This window comes from Mytilus galloprovincialis, chromosome 6, assembly GCF_965363235.1.
Source record: "Mytilus galloprovincialis chromosome 6, xbMytGall1.hap1.1, whole genome shotgun sequence".
In the NCBI taxonomy this organism is placed as follows: domain Eukaryota; kingdom Metazoa; phylum Mollusca; class Bivalvia; order Mytilida; family Mytilidae; genus Mytilus; species Mytilus galloprovincialis.
In genome coordinates, this window is record NC_134843.1 from 101504769 (window position 1) to 101525219 (window position 20451).

Sequence of the window (20451 nt, forward strand, 5' to 3'; positions counted from 1 at the left end):
TATAAATGTCTTCTCTTTGGTCTTATTCATTTAAATACAGTTTTATGCATTTTAACTAATTTTCAGTTTATGTGTAAAGTAAAACACATGTGGGAAAGTGGATTTTCAAGAAGAGTGTGGTCTAACTCTTGATCTTTTTATGAACATGTTTTTTGATGTACACTTTTAATGTTCTAGCTTATTTCAGACAGTTTATTTCTTTTTTTTTTTAAATTCAAATGAAAGTTATTCTTTATATATAGAGAATAATGATGTTAAACATTGATTATATGCAGCTGGTCAATCATGTTATTCTCTTATCTTAGACTGTCTGGAAAGAGGCGGAGCTTTGTCTATATTTAATTACTACATCACAGATGTTGGTCAAATCTGTGACGTCAAACTCCCGCCAAATGCCAAGTTAGTGTTGGACAGTTCACATATAATGCAAAATTTACAGCATTAGAGCATCAAAGACACAAAGTGTGTGGTTCTATTGATATAGTAATGGTATCAGAACACTCCTGGGGTGTTCCCAGTGGAATTTTTGTATTTATATTATCTTTATAGGGGTTCTAAGGGGGGAAATTCAGTTTTTAGGTCATTTTTCAGAACAATTTTTCATGAAAATTGTAAGGAAAAAATGAAAATAGAAACTTAATGATTACCCCCTTTGGCCTGACTTTGATATATATGATTAAAGGGTGTATTTTCTACAATACCGTGTCCAAGTTTTTGGATAATTTGTTTCTAAATGAATTTATAGGTCTTCAAAGATGAAAGGTTAAATGAGGTTTGGAACCCAGCAGTTAAATCAATATATCTTCTTACTGGAGGCATATATCAAATAAGTAAGACACGGTTTTGGTGATTGTATATGGTTGATTAAAGGGATGAAAACAAATTTTTACTACCATTTGACATGAATGTGCCATTTTCATCCAAGTTGGAAGACCACTTTTTGGGCATTTAATGAGCTATATTTTGAAATTAATCAAATTAAAAATAAATTTATATATAGATTAAGAAAGAGTTATATTTCAGCTTTAAAATGAGTTGAAGATATTAAAAATCCATTGAGTAGTTTTGTAGAAATTAATATTTAAAGACTGTTGATTGGAGTCTGAAAATTTTGACTGTAGTGCTACCTTAAGCCATTTCAATTGATATTTCTGTGTTGTAATTCAACAAACAACTTCAGGTAAGGTTGAAGGTTGGCGGCTGTTGAAACGTTTAAATGCGCTGCATTTGTTTGCACCTGTTCTAAATTTGGAACCTGTTGTTCAGTTGGTGTCGCTTGTTGATGTGGTTTCTCGAGTCTCGTTTTTCATATAGTTTTTACCGTTTGGTTACCTGTTTGAATTGTTTTACACAAGTCATTTTGGGGCTCTTTATAGCTTGATGTTCGGTATGAGCCAATGTTCGTGTTAAAGGCCGTACTTTGACCCTTAATTGTTTACTTTTTACACATTGTGACTTGGATGAAGAGTTGTCTCAGTGTCACTCATACCACATCTTCTTATTTTTATTTATAAACAGCTAAATCATAATTATGACCAAAATACGTAAATTATCGTTTAAGAGCTTGCAAACCAAATAAGCGGAAAATTTTTGATTGAAAGATGCAAATTATGTATACATCTCAAAATAGACGTTGGAATTATACAATCCTTTGATTTACAAGTAATCAATGGAATAGAGAGTTTATTCAAAACAGGAAATGAAATCTTTTGTATCAATCCGTAAGATATTAAGTAATTGTACATTTTCAAAAATACTATCTTTATAGTTTAGTTATCAAAATGATCAAAATTATTTTTGTTTGAATTAAATTAATTTATAATATATTCAAAATGAAATGGCTTATGGTTAAGGTTATAAGAAAGTTACCCAAATGCCATGACATAAAGTCAACTATTAAGAAAAAAGACTTTTTTCCAGTTTTTTTTTAATTCCTGTTATCTCTTTTCTGTATTATAGACATTCATCAAATAACATGACAAATGTTAACATTAGATACATTCTAAAACATTTTATTCAATTTTTTCTTCGCTACTTTAAGATCATACACTACCATGTATATTGTTTAACAAATGTAGGACAGACAGTCACAGGTCAAAAACTCGCAAGTTGTTTTGAGATAACTGTTCATTGATAATAAACAAAACAAATGAATTCCAAAACTAATGTTTGATTTTTTTTAAGAATAACACATTATACAATTTTATGAACAGAACAAACGAAAAAGATAGTAATTATCACATAATTGTAACAAATAAATGCAACAATGGTATACCGCTGTTCGAAATTCATAAATCGATTGACAAAAATACAAATCCGGGTTACAAACTAAAACTGAGGGAAACACATCAAATATAAGAGGAAAACTACGACACAACACGTAAATGTAACACACACACATAAACGAACTATACTCATTTCGGGGCCTTTTATGGCTGACTATGCGGTATGGGTTTTGCTCATTGTTGAAGGCCGTACGGTGACCTATAGTTGTTAATTTCTGTGTCATTTTGTTCTCTTGTGGAGAGTTGTCTCGTTGGCTATCATACCATCTATCAATGGCCATTTTCCTGACTTGGTATAGGACATTTTAAGAAAAAGAATGGTGGGTTGAACCTGGTTTTGTGGAATTCCAAACCTCCCGCTTTTATGGCAATGTTAAATATAACATAACTTCAAAAATCACAACATTACATAACAGGACTATAATACAAATAGATGCGAGAACATATAGAACAGAGAAACACACGAATAATAGCTAACAAAAGGTACCAGGTTTAGAATTTAATACGCCAGACGTGCGTTTCGTCCACACAAGTCTAACCAGTGACGCTCAGATGAAAAACGATCGAAAACCAAAACAAGTACAAAGTTGAAGAGCACTGAGGACCAAAAGTTCCAAAAATTGTGCCTAATACGGCTAGGGTTGTCTGTCTGGGATAAAAAAAAAATACTTTTTTTTTAGAATAATTCATACTTTTGCAAACAGTAAGTTTTATAAAATGACTATATAATAAATATACATGAAAAAGAGGCTGTCAAAATGTCCTGTTAAAATACTGGCTTATTGATGACTATAAATATGTATGATTAAAATTTGGTATTTATTCATTTAATAAAAGCTATTAAAGTCACATGAAACTTCAAATTCCAAAAATAAGTTGAATATGTTTTATAAATGTCAAAGTTTTACTATGCAGCAAGTGTAAGAGAACGTATTGTAAAAGAAATATCTTAATTAATTAACTGCTATCAAAATGGTGTCTTTGCTTATATTAAATCGCCGATATTTTCCCGAATGCAGTGACCTTTACTACGAGACTCATTAAAATTCGGCCACTGCACAGCGCAGTTAGAAAACAGAGATGAAAAAATGTACAAAAGTGCACTTGAAGGAAAGTAGTAATTACTGTTTCTTAAAGAACACATTTGAATCACCAATCATTTAACAACTGTTCAAGAAAAAATTATTTAACAAATAGAAAAGAATGGAAGATATAAAAAACACATATCCTGGATCTATCAATTCAATCATTTGCCACGCGCTCCACGTGCTCTGTTTTAATTGTGTTTCAATGCCATGATCCGGTAGACTTTGGCAACAAACTCGAAAGAATTTGGCGTCTAATCAATAATCACTGAAGGAAATATTGATTGTCGATAGATATTAAGAAAGTTTGATAAATTACAACAGATGGAAGTTTTTAACGACCTTAACTGGCTATACAGTCAAGGTCGTTAAAAACTTCCATTTGTTGTAATTTATATTGAAATTTCTTCTGCAATTTTAAGTAAAACGGTGAAAGAAATATAACTGTTAACAATACCAAACTAACAAAATAATATCCAGCAATCCCATTTCGGTCAACATCATGAAGGAAAAAAAACGTATTTTAATAGGGAAATTAGGAAAATTTCATAATAGATGTGTTACATAAGAGTCACTTCTTTATTAATATATAACAGGGTTTAATGATTAACAGAACATGAAGACTAAAGTAAACAAAATAATAATGATTAAAACTGCAAAGCTTACAAATAATATCAAAGCTTATATATTTCAATTGTTTAAAATTCATTTGTTTTTAAATATAACCTTTCATCACAAAATTTATATTATTTAGGATTTGAGAAGACATTGTCTTTTTCTAAAGTAGTTTTATAACATTTAAAGGGATAATGCTGTTTTACGATAAACGGCCTCCTGTCTATATTAATTAACTTTGAATTCTTGACAAGGACATATATGTTTACAGCAACATGTATTCGTTTTTGAGAACTTTCTGCTGATACACATAAAGTCCTCAATGTATATTTTTATTTTCTCAATTCTCTTGTTATTTCACCTGCATTGTTCTTGACGACTTGTGACAATATACATCTTCATAATTAGATGTTTAGTGTACAGCTAACATTTGTATGCCTACAAAACTGGCCTTTGTAAAATTAAGATAATTTCACACTGAAAGCAAATTTTGTAACATGTCTACCATAATGGTAATGATTTCACCAGTAAGTTTAAGTTTTATAGCCGCTTATATAAATGATATCATATCACCTGTTTCGGTAAATATTTCTACATCTTGGTTTCGAATGATGATTGAATTTAGAACAGCATGTATAGTTTGTGTTGTTTAATCTTATATGAATTTTATTAATCTTATTTAAGTCTACAAAATAAACATAACAAGGTAATAAAAAATCCATTGAAAATAAAATTAAGAAGTAATACGGTCCCTCGCTTTTAATTGCCATATTTGTCTAATTTTGTACATTGATCTGAGGCAAAAACAGACGACTTATGAATTTGAATGTCTCTTTGGTATCTATCGCCCCTGTTTTGTGATGAGTTCGAGTTCAAACGTCCATCTTTTTCGTTGACTAGAATATGCAGTTTTCCAATAATTCATTCACAGACGTTTTTGTGATTCCTTTATTCATACAGTCCGCAACAATGTGTAGATTACAATCTAAAACCAAGGTGATGTGGTATGATTGCCAATGAAACAACTATCCACTAAAGTTCAAATGAAGTTGAGTTAAGTAATTATAGGCAGCCTTACGGCTTTTAACAATGAAAAACCTATACCGTATAGTAGACCATAACAAAAACGACATGATGTATCATGTATTTGGCAAAACTTTTAGTAATTTTGGTCCTCAATGCTCTTCAACTTCGTACTTTATTTGGCCTTTTTAACTTTTTTGGATTCGAGCGTCACTGATGAGTCTTTTGTAGACGAAACGCGCGTCTGGCGTATATACAAAATTTAGTCCCGGTATCTATGATGAGTTTATTATTCAATTCAATTAAAAAAACAACGGACTAATTTGTTACAAAACAACTATAAATGAAATGAAACAACGACTATCGCTGAACCACATGCTTTTGACTTGAGACAGACGCAAAAATAATGTGGTAGAGTTTTATAACATGTTTTAGGGATTCACACCATCCCCTTAACCTGAGACAGAAGTGTTACAAAAGGCTGTAAAAATCAGTTGCAATTTTTTTTAGTACTAGAAAGATCGGTAAGATCCATTATAAAAACTAAAAAACACTATAGACTACATTAAGCATTGAAATAAGAGTACTCCCAAATAACCTAAGCTAGTTCAAAGCCAATTACAGTTAATAAAAACACTTCATATTCTCCAAGACGCAAATAAACACCATTACACAACTAATGGATTTAGTGTAAAGACGTCATTAACAGTCTCAGAAACGTAGCACAATGCCAAAATTTAGCAAACTGTATCGACAGGATGTAGAATCAATAGTACTCTTAGCTGTACATATATAACGATATGTATTTAGTAATGTTTTAATACTAGCAAAAACAATATTTGAAAAATTTTCAATTGTGCTCAATTGATCACCTTTAGGAATAAGTTTATTCAAAGGATCAGTTAGTTTAAATTGATCATATGATAATTGACTGACTTTATAAACAACTTCGCCGTAACAATTAGGATGTTATTTTACGTTTATATATCTACAGGTACAGAGAAACGTCCAAGCGCAATTTTTGTATCTATGAAAAATAATGAAAAAAGAAATCACTAACTTAATAATTTATCAGTTAATTGAAATCCAAAATGTCACTGTACACATGGACATAGCAAACGAGTTGTGATACATAAACACCGTAAAATGATGCCAAATGAACTTACACGTTCAATAAAGAAAAATTAACTATTGGGAACGACAAGTTGTCTTTATTGTAGTAAATTTATGTAAAGAGTTTCTCGTGTGAAACTAAAAAAATTCATATTTAGAGAGGACAATTATTGCAGGGTATAAGGGATTTACATAAAATGAGTTCCTTTAGATAATTTCCGCGTTGAACTTGAAAAATTCTTATGTTGTATTGTAACATCACTTTCCCAGGTACGGAGAGAGTTGGTGTCTACAAAATATTTACACTGCAATATTGAACACGTGAAAAGGCCGAGATGAACGATATTTTAAGTGTTGTTGTTTATTTGAAGTGTAAGTAACCAATACACAATTTTACAAAAATGTGACAGAGCGTCTCTAATGACCGGTCGACACGGTTTCCAATTTATTTGAGATGGAAATTAAAATTCATGTCCGTTTTATAACCATTTTAAGTCTCATAAAATAACATGGCCATATGGATCATATCTAGAATTCGATGATTCAGTTGAAGGATTATCATGTTTTATACTGACGTCTGATGTATCTGGATTATGATTGAACATTAAATATCTACTGAGGGTTATTTTGTATACGAAATGATATGAGCTTATTTGTTATGGAAATAAAAACAGAAAAAAAATTGGATTCATTTTTATCCAACTTTGCCTCATCAGGGTAAACTCAAATGTAAGGGGAGATAATTCAGATAAGTTAACTTTTACAATAGAATGTGTTGGGATTTATTCAATTTTATTATATAGCAAGATATTTGAGGTCGGTGACCCCATTTTTTCTTTCGCTAATCTAAAATCATATTATTAGAGCTATCTCCTCATAGTTTATCTCAGAATTCTATGGTGCAGTGTTTTGTTTATGACACAAAATTGGGTTTTCATTCATTATCTATACAAAATCTGACAATCTTGCACAACCTGTAGCATGCAAAAAGCCTGATGACCAATAATTTTTATTATATCTTTTTATAAAAGGATGATATATACTACATGTACATTTAGAAAATTATTAAAAAAAACTCTAAGGATTTTAATTGAGACACACACCATCCTCCCAGATACTTTAAGGTCAATCATTGTCATGAATCTCTTTGATGTCTGCATTTAATGATTCTCTTGCTGCCATCTTTGTTTACATAAATTTTAGAAAAATCGAACCCACTATGGTCCATAAAACAGTTGTGATGTTTCTTTTGCCGGATGTCACTGCCTGGTAATTGACTTTTATCAAAAAGTCCCGATGTATTTTCTTTCTTCTTCGATTGGTTATCAGGAAATATTTTTGTCTTCTCTGGGTCAATCCTATTCTCTTGATGATTAGTTCCATTTAATAACATCCATGTAGTGTAAAAAATAATAGTCATAAACAATCCTATTAAAGATCCTATACTACCAATTAATACTTTGTTTGATTTTGGTTTTGGTTTCAGCTGATGAATAAAGCAGGAGCATTCGGTATATTCCAGATCAGTACACAGCTTTGAAATATAATAAACGAATAATATGAAGTGCCTATTAGTAAAGAATAAATTCATCACAGATACCGGGATTAAAATTTTATATATACGCCTGACGCGCGTTTCATCCACTAAAGACTCATCTGTGACGCTCTATTTAAAAACTGTTTGAAAGGCCATATAAAGTACGAAGTTGAAAAGCGTGGAAACCAAAAATTTCTAAAATTTTTGCTGAATACAGCTAAAGTAATCTATTCCTGAGGTAGAAAAGCCTTAGTATTTCAAAAATTCAAAATTTTGTTAACAGATAATTTATTATTATGAACATATCATTGATAACTCAAGTCAACACAAACGTACTGACTACTGGGCTTGTGATACCCTCGTGGAAATACATCTTCACCAGCAGTGACATCGACCCATTGGTTGTAAATAAACTCATAATAGATACCAGGATTAAAATTTTATATATACGCCAGACACGCGTTTCGTCTACAAAAGACTTATCAGTTACTGTCGAATTAAAAAATGTTTAAAAGGCGAAACAAAGTACGAAGTTGATGAGCATTGAAGACCAAAAATCCCTAAAAGGCTTGCCAAATACAGCTAAGGTAATCTATTCCTGAGGTAGAAAAGCCTTATTATTTCAAAAATTCAATCTATTATTATAAACATATCAATTATAACTCAAGTCAACACAAACCGTGCTGACTACTGGGCTTGTGATACCCTCGTGGAAATAAATCTTCACCAGCAGTGGCATCGACCAAGCGGTTGTAAATAAACTCAGCATGGATACCCGACTACAGTGTTGAAAGCGAGTATCAATGAAAGTGAATAGAAACGATAAAATCAAACTATTCTAACCGAAACCATGATGTTCTTCTTGATGCATAGCTAGGTTAAGTGGTTTATGACACAACTTTGCGGAGATTTTGTTATGCGTTATGGGTGTTGTTCGTTGTTGTTGGCAAATGATTGTTGAGATATGTTTCATTTGGTACCTGGGGAATTTTTGTATCCTTGTCCATAAAAACTACATTTATCATTATAAATTGATCGCTGGGATGGTCAAACACCTGCAATCATCTGATTCCTTCCCCGACTTTGGCTATATTTTTTTTGTCGTTTTTGGTTTATAGCTCTTCCTCCTATTAACTAGCTTTGTATTTCAAATATTTTGGCCTCGAGTCTCACTGAAGAGACATTGATTGTCGAAATGCGCATCTAGTGCAGAAAAATTGGTACAATTAATGTTGTTACTACACTGTAGTCAGTTATTCGTCATTGGGAACAAAGTGTTTATGAATTTCCAGTTCATAAAACTATGTATAATGTAATTCTGATTAGACTAATTTAGACTGGTACAGAAAATGTTAATGCCAGTTGTAATGTAATGTAAAAAGTAAAATGTAGTGTATTTCTGTTTTCAGATGTTTCACCAAACCATACTTTCTTAAAAAATAAGCACGAAATTCATGTAGATTAAAAATGCATAGAACTAAGGAATTTTTTTTAAAATGCTTAATAATTGATATTTCTCAAAAAGACTTCTAATTATAACTCATGGTTTCATTACCTGAGTTCTGTTAATTTCTCTAAATCCACATCTTTCACCATACCAAGATTCTAAACATTTACATGTAAATCCTCCATACTCATTCGTACACATACCATCATGAAGACAAGGACTCGATGAACAATGATCCATCCCTTAGAAAAACATATAAAACCAATCAAATATATGTTTTAAATATATAAAATATATACGTTTGATACACTTATAATCCAAATTTGAAAACAGATATTTGTCTGTTCAACACTATGTTTTCCTTTTGCCCTAATTGTAGAAAATTTGTGAGGTCATTGCCTTTCCGTCGTAACAAAAAAAAAAAACTATACCGAAGATTTCGACTGCTAATATAATCATGTTTGATTAATTTCGTTCTGGTCATTTCAGCCGAGAGCAATGTTGTCAATTTCATATTTGCCCCGAGAAAAGAATCTACAGTTGAAGAAGTTGAAATGATTAACCTTGATGTTTTTCATAACAATTTTTTTTATATATTTCAATGTCAAAGCATTCTCTAAAGCATTCTGTAATTATTAATGTTGTGTATGCTGCTTTCAAATTAATGTTTAGGTTGGTAACTATAAGATCGTGTAGGATCAGTTTGATGATAAATAAAATGTCACATTTGTCAAAAGTTGAACAATATATTTGTCAATTAGATAAGATTTAAGATTATACATAATACATCAGAAATAGTCAGGAATAATAAATGACCAATCTACATACATTTTTCACAGTTCAGTCCGGATGTTTCATTTGTACAAAGACATGCATAACCATCAACAAGATCCACACATGTACCATTATTTTCACATGGACTACTTTGACATTCGTCTATATCTGAAAATTGATATAACAAGTTTAATACTTATAATTAACAAAGCCAACAAAATTGCCTGAACACAAATATTACGATCGTAAACTTTGAAAGTGAATATATGTCTTTACTTTTGATGTATGAGCGATCAAATCAATTTGTTGCTCCTGAGATACTTAAACATTTCATTCAGGAGTGGGAAACGTTAAATATATTGATTTCTTATTCTTATTGTTACTTACCTGTCTGACATCTGTTTCCGGTATATCCTGGTAAACAGGCACAGTCCCATCCGGATATTTTATCAATACAAGTAGCATTGTTGTAGCATGGATTGCTCTGACATTCATCAATGTCTGAAATCAATATATAAGATTTGTTTAATGTTCGTCTTTACCTTAGATTTGTATGCCCCATTTATGGGCATTATGTTTTCTGTTCTGTGCGTACGTCCATCAGTTTTTCCGTCCGTTCGTCCGTTCGTCAGTCTGTTCCGCTTCAGGATAAAGTTTTCAGGTTGAAGTTTTTGGTCGAGGTAGTTTTTGAAATTTTATTCTACATTTTTCGTATTTTATAATTTATTTCATGTGATTTTGTCTCTTTTTGTTCATTTCAAAAACATTTTCCCTCAACACTTTAACATTCGGTTAGATTTTCAAGTAAGACAACTAATCGGACTGACGGTTCATTGTGTTGGAAATGTCTTGGTGTTAAATAAGACCATATATCCATTCAATTTAGGTGGTTTCTTATCATCATATGCAACTGAGCATGGTATTTTGATATAAGAAGTCACATGACGAATGTCGTTGCTAAGGGAGGAACATCTTACCAGTCCTACACACCAGAGTTAACTCAAAGTGTTTTGCAAGGTTCACGTTGCTCAATAGTTCTTTGGAGTGTCTCATTGGCACTAATCTTCTTATATCTATAAACTCCTTAATAAATCGACAAAGAGACAGAAGCAATTACAAAGACACCACAAAGAACGATCGAACAACATGAACCTTCCAAAAAACTCTGAGTTAACTCTGGTGTGCCGGACATATAAATGTTAACTTTCAATACATTGTGACTTGGAAAGAGAGTTGTCTCATTGGCACTCATACCACATCTATTCTTATTTATAATTCAATATTACTTCGAGTGTTTTGGAATATCACAGGAATGATAATTTTGTTTGTGTTATAGAGGTAATATTTGTATTGCCTTGACATCATTACTATTTTACCTATTTGACAGATATCACCTATGTACCCAGACTGACAATCGCACAGATAATAATTAGCCTTATCTCTACATGTTGATCCATGCATACATGGATTACTCCCGCACTCATTTATATCTAGAATGAAAATATGAAAAGTTTATATTAAATTGTTAAAATCGTCCGTATAACACGAACTATAATAAAAAGTTGTTCGCATTTTTTAACAAAGAAAATATGGTGCTAATTTGTACGTATGTAATACAAAAGTGTCTGTGTCCATTAAAAATTTAGAGTATGTAAATGGTTAATTGGTAAATGTATTGCTTTTAGTTGATCTGGTCATTTATCAGTATTTATATTTCAAAAGATATCTTAAAAATCGACTGAAAAAGAAACTTGATGGAATAAAATAAAAAAATTATTAAAAAAATGACAATTAAACAATATCTTAGTATTAAATATGTTAACATGAGTAACCTGGATACATTTGATAAATAATTTTATCATTTGAAAAGATTGGATAATTTAAAATTTGCAACACAGTTCGACTTGATGCTTATTTATGATATACATTTATTCTTAATGTCTACTATGAAATAAGGACTAATGAGTTCCGCAATTGAATTGCGAACGTTTTCTTTTCGACACTCCCTGGACCATTGAATGCATGAAATGATAAAAAAAAACCAAGGATATGTTCAATGTATTATTTGCTAACCTATCTGACAACTGTTTCCAGTAAATCCGTCTCTGCAATGACATCTATACGCATTCAACAAATCCAAACATTTTCCACTATGTTGACAAGGTGTGCTTGCACATTCATTAATGTCTGAAAATAAAAGTAGGATGAAGTTAAGATTACAGTGTCTACAGAATAAATGAAAATCAAACATATATATATATCATGTGCCCTACTTTAAAAAACCAAAGGTCAAATAAAAGTACGAGTGGGCAATTAACAGGCCACGAAAACTTTAGAATTGGCAATTATTGGTGTTCCTTGAGAAGCTAATGTTTGCATATCAGCCTACAACAGCAGACAGTTAACCAAACACTTACAAAACCCTCATATCCCATTTACGTTTAAAACGTCACAGTGTAAATAAAGATGAAACAAATCTTCCTTTGTGTGGACGATAGAAAAGATTTTTTTTAAATATTAATGGTCTCTTTATATCGAGAGTTCTCGACCTATAATGAGTTTTGGTCAATTGTAACGGCATAATGGTAAAACTTTAGGTATATTTTTTTTATTGCTTATTTTCTATTGTGTTCAGTTGTTTCAGTATTTTTTGTATATGGTTAAATATTTGGTGCATGGGTGCTAACATATTTTGTATTTCCAATATTTACCTGTTTCACAATGTTTACTAGTAAATCCAGGAATACAGTTACAGCGCCACCTATTTAACCCGTCTAAATCTTCACAAGTCCCTTCATTTTGACATATCTCGTTATCACATTCATTGATTACTTTGAAAGAAAAATAGATTTATGTGTGTGATACTGAAAAATATTGGAATCCTCTATAAAATTTGTCATTATATCAACTGACATGTTTTCTGTCTTATGGAAATTATTTAAGACATGTAGTGCAAGATCGGCTATCTTTTCCGGACCACCTGAGATCAACCCCATTTTTAAATGGGGTTTGTTTTGCTGAGTCTTCAATTTTCTCTGCTGTGTTTTGTGAACTTTTGTTTGTCTGTTGGTATTGTTCTTTTTTTGCCATGGCAGTGTCAGTTTATTTGCAACTTTTGAGTGTGAATGTCCTTTTGGTACATGTGTAAGTCTGATTCCCTGTCCGATTTTTGTAATTTCTATATAATATGGATTATACTTATAATTGAATGTCCCACTGTTAAGCATACTGCGGTATACGTTATTTGGTCTATTGTGGACAGTTGTCTCATTGGCAATCATACCACAGCTCTTTATTCATTGTTATTTGATATTGGATATACTTTTGGTTGATCAGATCTGCAACGTTTGTTTTACACGGTTTAAATTTTCATACGTTTTGGCTATGTCCTCGATCATTTCAGAAGATACATTTATTGGCGAAAAGCGCATTTTTATTTGTACTATTAAGTGTTACTATTTTCATTCATCTCATTTTTTTCTGAACCGATGAATGTGGTCACTTTAGATTCTTAATCTATCGTAAGACGTTTATAAATTCAAATTGTTTAGAACGGAAGAATCGTGTATGCTATACAGGAGCACTTTAGGCAATATCAAAGAACTTTCAATCTTTATTGAAAAAAAAGCTTTACATGGAAGCAGTTATAACTCTTTATTTTTTCATGCGACATTTCTAGACAACAAACTCAATTGATCACATAAGTGCCTAAGGGAATATTAGTTATATAGCTAACTGTGTAACTCACTTAAAATAAAGTATTGTGATTGCTGTTGTTGTTGTTGTTTATATGAAAACAATGTGTCCGGTTAAAGACACACATATTGAAATTATTTTTTTTTAAATAACTAGTAAATGCACAATAGTTTTCAAAACTCACACGTAGCCTGTTCTACTGTAATCATATCAACTCGAAATATAAACTTTCCTGCAGTTGCAATATTGGATTTCCATGGAACATTTATGATATCAGATGTTCTAGATCCCTGTACAGCATAATAATGTTGGCCGTCACCAGCATCAAACCCTACCTAGAAAGCATAACAAAAAAGTTTAAATGAAATTTTACTTTACTCCGGTTCATATTTTATTCTTCTATTAAAAAGGACCCCTAAAGGATATTAATTTTACATATATAGTGACATTTTTCGGTAAATACATTGATTCGTACAGCTATCATCTTATTTGATGTTGTTTTTTTTTAATTCTATCATTTTGTGTTCTATAAGTTAAATCAACCGGACTTTTTAATGTATAACTATACTAACTTTTGTACGATCCAACGGCCAACGCTTGAAAAAAAGCCGCGTGACCGACACTTTTCGCAATTATTTTTCAAATAAAAAAAAAAGATGTTAAGTCCCTGAGGGCAACAGTAGAATACCGCTGTTCAAAAACCATATCTCGATTGAGAAAAAACAAATCCGGGTTACAAACTAAAAACGAGGGAAACATTATACACGTCTTGTGGTGTCATCGATTAATGTCTTTTTGACATTCATATAACATACTATTACATCTGTATTCATGTGTGTACAGGCATCCTTACAGTTGTTCTAATTTAATACCATTATTTTTTCAACTTATTTATTTCGTTCAATTTGATTTGAAACTGAAAACCTGTCGACTCATATAAATTTTTAGCAGATTTTAACTGATATCTGCTACAGTTGTTTACCTGCGCAGGTATGCCTCCAAGCCCTGTTGAGCTGTCCCCACTAGTAGCAGTTCCGGTTGTCCACTGCATCTTGTAATAATTAAACATAACGAATGAGTGAATTCCATCAGTCACCAATACACACTGGAATGTACATCGCTGAAAAAAAATAATGTTTCCTTGCACAGTTATCGACAGTAAAAGTCAATATACCAATAGGATTACAAACTTTGAATTCATTCATGGAAATATATAAACCTTAAACATAAGTCATAATTGATTACTGTCACAAAATTAACTAAAAAGTAAAATCACAAAAATACTGAACTTAGAGGAAAATCAATTAGGAAAGTCCATAATCACATGGCAAAATCAAATAACAAAACGCAACAAAAACGAATGGACAAGAATTGTCATATTCCTGACTTGGTACAGGCATTTTCAAATGGACTTTCAATAAGAATGTCCATCTTATGTTATAATTTTCATCCTAACGCAGCTAAAAGGAAAATATCGAAATTACTGAATTCAAAACGGACAATCCCTTATCAAATAGAAAAATCAAGAGCACAAACACATCAAACGAATGGATAACAACTGTCATATTCTTTACTTAGTACTCACATTTTCTGATGGAGAATATGGTGGATTAAATCTGTTTTATAGTTAAATAAACATCTCACTGGTATGACAGTTGAATAAAATTCCATTACACTGACAACAACGATGTATGAACAAAACAAACAGACATAATAGCTAAAAATGTCAAAAATAGGGGTTCAGCAGTCAACATTGTATTATTACACATTTATTCTTAAACTAGTTGTTGGTATGACACGGTGTTATATTCTTCTCATATATTTTATGATGGTATATATAATACTAAACCCCTTACAGGAGGGATAGTGCTTGATATGCATATGCTGAAGACATAATCTTTCAATCAGTTTGGTTGAGGTCTGGAGCTGGCATGTCTGTAACTGCTAGAAGTCCTTTGTTAATTTATGCATTAATGTCATTTTGTTTAATTTCTTTTGTTACCTATTCGGACTCGGACTTTCTTAAAGTAAATTTCTAGATGTAAGTCAAGATATGAGGCCGACTTAACTGTGTATGCTAATATTGCCTATGTAAATTTTAAAATTGTTTGTATGCACATTAAACGACAAATCTATGTACGTATAAAATGTTCTGACGTCAGACACACAAATCAATGAATGTGTTTGTAGATAGTAGATGTTTTTGTGTTCTGTTAAATTGTTCCTTTTAAAATTGTTATACGATGATGGCTGATGTACCCATATTTTGACTATTTTATTTATTGTGTCTGTTTAGTTAACGCATCAAGGTAAATATAACGGAATTTGATGAGACTGTCATCAAAGTGAGAGGGTTAGCGCTATAAAACCAGGTTTAATCAAACAATTTCTACATTTGAAAATCCCTGTACCAAGTCAGGAATATGACAGTTCTTGTCCATTCATTTTTGATGCGTTTTGTTATTTGATTTTGCAATGTGATTATGGACTTTCCGAATTGATTTTCCTCTAAGTTCAGTATTTTTGTGATTTTACTTTTTTTTTGTATCATTTATCTCTAGTTCGATGGGATAGAAGCGTTCAACATAGTCAGCTTATTTTTGAATTATTTAGTGAGAGAACATCATATATATAGCGGAAAGTAACGTTAAAGGATATTGCTTACTTCTTATCTTTCTTCCTATGAAGTTCCTGTACGAAGTCAGCCTCATAATAATAAACAAGTTTGAAACAGGAGGGGCTCACTTGGTTCTAATTAGAACGCCGACAGTCTGCTGAAAACCACGTGCTCAAACGTAACAAATATGTTGTCAATCAAGAAATCAAGCATCTTAATAATGTCAGTTTCAGAAAAAAAATTGTTTGAATCAGAGTGATCCTTTACAAAGTAGGATGTATCCCTCCCTACGACAACATACTTGCATTTACGTTGGCCATTCTTTTTGATGAAGCAAAACAATACCAACTCTTTCAATTTGTCTTTTAGTTAGGAATGGGGAATACTTGTGTAAAGTGTAGAAAAGTCAAATGTTTGAATACTTTTACGAGATGAAAAAGTCTTAGATTGTATGTACTCTAAAAGATCTTTGGAATGTTTTAGTATCAACATATGATTCACGCCACCTCTAGAATAGGAAGTTTCACAATAGCTTTGAAGCCTGGATTTGATTGCTGATAAAATTGATTTTGATAATTTAGAAAGACGTTTCGTGTAGCACTTGAAAGACCAAGGAATAAACCGTTGTAATGACACTTATGTAGATAACGCTAATTTAAAATCCAAAACGTCACTGCAGACAAGAGCACAGAAAACGACTTGGGATACATATAAACACCGCAAGACGGTCCCAAAGAAATATTACCGTCAAAATATCCACACAAAAAATTAACAATAGGGAAAAATTAAATCATCCCTTGTGTCGTAAATTTTATGTAGTGTTTCTGCTGTAATACTGAAATATATAAATCTAGGAGGGACAGTTACTGTTCTTAATGTTGGATTAATTCAAATGATTTATTTAAAGTAAGTTTTTTTCTGTAAATTCTAGCAGTATATTTAGAGACTTCTTGAAATTTTTAAATAATAGAAATATTATATTGTCAATTAAATACTTTTGTGTTTAATCTTTATAACTTGATATTACATTAGAAAAGGCATCTGGAATTACCAAAGGTATTGGACAGTTAGTACATCAACAAATAACTCACATCAACTTCAAACACACAATCCTTCCAAAAAAAGTACAAATAACGACAACACGTCGTACAGATAATTGACTTAATGTTGATTTTACCAGTTAAACGTGTGCACGAATAGATATGACCAAAAATATTTGTCTATCCATTTAGACCATATATGGGAAAGAAAATAAAATCTAATATAATACCAATTAAAAATACTCATTTATGCAAATTAAATCGTATATTCTTAAGTTCATATTCCTACGTCACTTATTCGAATCATTGTTGAATTACTAGCATGCATCGATTGTTCTTGAGAATTTCATGTAAAGATGTTACTTTTTAATAAAGCTTTCATGTACCAAAAATTGGTCATTTGAAATGCATATACTAATTTTTATTTATTCTTACTCTGTATCTTCCATGTCGGTCAGCACCATAGAAAGCAACATTGCTCCAAGTTGCAATGAATATCCATGTAGCGTTAAACTCCAATTGTTCCGGAAATACAGCTTGTATTTCTGTTGATGCCCGTCGAAGTAAACCTAGGTCGTGTGTTTCCCTGAACCAAATATCGCCTCCGTTTCTGGTATCAACATCGCCCCAGTACGGAGCTATAATTTGTGTATTTTGTTGATATGGAAATGCCTCAGGGGAATATGTTATTAGAGGCGACAGAAAAGTTATATCACCATTAGTGTTCACCTACAATTGTTAAAAGTTTATAAAGAATATACGAGAAAATGTCGACATTTACTATTAGATTAAATATATAAATACACATCCAATAAATGGATTTTATTTCGTCGTTTTTATAATTTTACTGAAGCTGAATCAGTCTACTTGCTACTTTGATCTTCTACGGCCTATTGCTAGGATACAATTCATTATTTTTCTACGCGCTATGCTCTCCAATTTCTGTTTCCGAAATGTAACCTTTGACGATGGTCCTCAATGCCACTACATCTATTTAATTTGCAGGTAGAATTTTTATTTCCCGAGGATATCTCCAGCCTAGTAGTCAGCACTTCTGTGTTGACATAAATTGTCACTGGTATTGTCATAATTATAAATTAACTGTTCACAAAACTTTACATTTTTAAAATACTATGGCTGTTCTACCAGAGGAATAGATAACCTCAGCTGTATTAGGCAAAACTTTAAGCAATTTTTGGTACTTTATTTTGCTTTTAAAACTTTGATTTATTAGAGCGTCACTTATGAGTCTATTGTACACGAAACGCGCGTCTGGCGCAAACACAAAATTTCAATCTTGGTATTTATGATAAGTAAATTTAAGGATTGAATGCTTCTATTATGAAGTTTAATAGGGTATAAAAGTGTTGAACGAAGTACATTATTTTGTTTGATGCGCAAAAGAGCTTCATTCTACAAATGTACGCAGGAGGATACATTAAAACTTACGAAAAGCGATCTATGACGATTGCCGAAGAAGTTAAATGGTGTACTGATATAAATCTCACTAGAACTTCCATCGTCCACTGTAGGTAGCCGAGAGTCGCCATTTGCAGGACCATATGGATAAAACATGTGTAATGGAATACCGACTGCAAAGTCAAATACAATCAGGGACACAATAGCTAAAACTTTCATTGTCGTTTGTTAGGAATAACAGTCGATTGAACAAGAGCATCTTTATATACATTTTCATTGAGGATGTAGGTTACTGTTGCCAATAAGCAAAACCCTTCCTGATATATCCAAGGTGATTGTTATCAAGATACGTATCTTCCTGGTCTGTGGTAGACATACATAGTACTTGACAGCATTAGCAGTATTACTGGAGTTTTAAGTCTTTTGCTTAATCTGCATTAAAACCAATGGATGCAGTACTTCTCAATTTGTAAACTTTATACTTGTGCCTTCCTGATTCGTAAGAACTAAAAACTTTGGTAATGTTTGCACGTTCGCCAAATGTGACAGATTGATTTGAATAAACATTTGTTTTGAGCATAGGTCTTGAACTATAAATCAATTATATTGTAATTATGTTTGGTGTTAGCTGATAACCTATTTTTTACAAACATAACTTGTTGAAATATTTACTTTTGATTTAAAAAGGTGTCGATTAGATCCTCATTAATAAACATATATCAAGCTTTGTTCAATTCATTCTCACATTTCAATTTAAAAAGGTGAAGTTACGTCTTATCGTTCACACGTTTTCTTATGGGGTTTTTTTTCTGTCAACCACAACGCATTTTCTTTACTACATCGTGTTTTCTTCATATATCCGAACTTGAAATGATTCTTTTTTTTTTATATATATATAGAAAAGCTTTAAATTTGTTATATTGGTCTACTGCAAATAACGGTACATTGCTGGCTCGTCTACATATATGTTCGACAAACGAATTGATCATAAGATTGACAAAAACTCTGTCCCCAGTGAAAGAGGGTCTTCGCAAATACTGTGAAACTGTTTGCTAGCGTAGTGGTATCATCCAAAATGAATTGAAAAGAAACTAGTAAAAGCTTCTGAATAATTTTAAAAATTATCATTCTCTAAAATTAATTGTCAAAATTTTTTTTATTTTTCAATCCTGGGCCCGTATGCATAAAACATCTTAACTTAAGTATTCCTTAAACTTAGATTTCACTAAGAATTTCCTTAGTTAAGTCAAATTCTTAAATGGTATGCATAATCATAACTTAAGTCTTCACTTATCTAAGGAATACTTAAATCGGAAGCTTTCTCTAGTTACCGTATGATATATATTAGTTCATCGCATGTACTCATCCGTGTACATAAGTTTATTATGATTATTTACATTCATTGATCAATGCATGCTTTTATTTTAAAGAGCTTGGGTTAAATTAATATTGGTATACAAAACAATTCAATAGAACGTAACTGTTAACATAGAATAATGATGAAAAAATGGCGCATAAAAGACGCTTTTTATGGATGATTATTTGATGGATGAGCATTGGAAGAAAAATACTTCGGTAATCCAATACTCTTTTTTACGTAATCTTTAATCATCTTTCATGGAGGTTCTATTTTCTAGAGACAACATTATATTTTAAACTCTAACAAAACATGATCAGGTGTTCACTGGCGTAGCACAATACTTAGTGTAACATTGTAAGCATGTGCTAACAAATAATTTTATAAAACACTTATTTCAATGAAAGATTTACCAATCGTTCATCTTATCATGTGCTGCCATC

At 31.5% G+C, this 20451-nt stretch overlaps 1 protein-coding gene across 1 annotated transcript; it reads right to left on the reverse strand.

The window, feature by feature from the left end:
- Window positions 1-7220: 7220 nt before the first annotated feature.
- LOC143078467 (uncharacterized) lies at window positions 7221-18816 on the reverse strand. The gene is made up of 11 exons (XM_076253327.1): window positions 18682-18816; window positions 17668-17961; window positions 14558-14695; window positions 13760-13910; window positions 12591-12710; window positions 11953-12066; window positions 11256-11369; window positions 10267-10380; window positions 9934-10047; window positions 9214-9347; window positions 7221-7655 (listed from the first exon to the last, which is right to left on the reverse strand). The coding sequence occupies exons 1-11, from the start codon at window positions 18805-18807 to the stop codon at window positions 7257-7259; spliced, it is 1818 nt and encodes a 605-aa protein (XP_076109442.1). The 5' UTR covers window positions 18808-18816; the 3' UTR covers window positions 7221-7256.
- Window positions 18817-20451: the final 1635 nt, after the last annotated feature.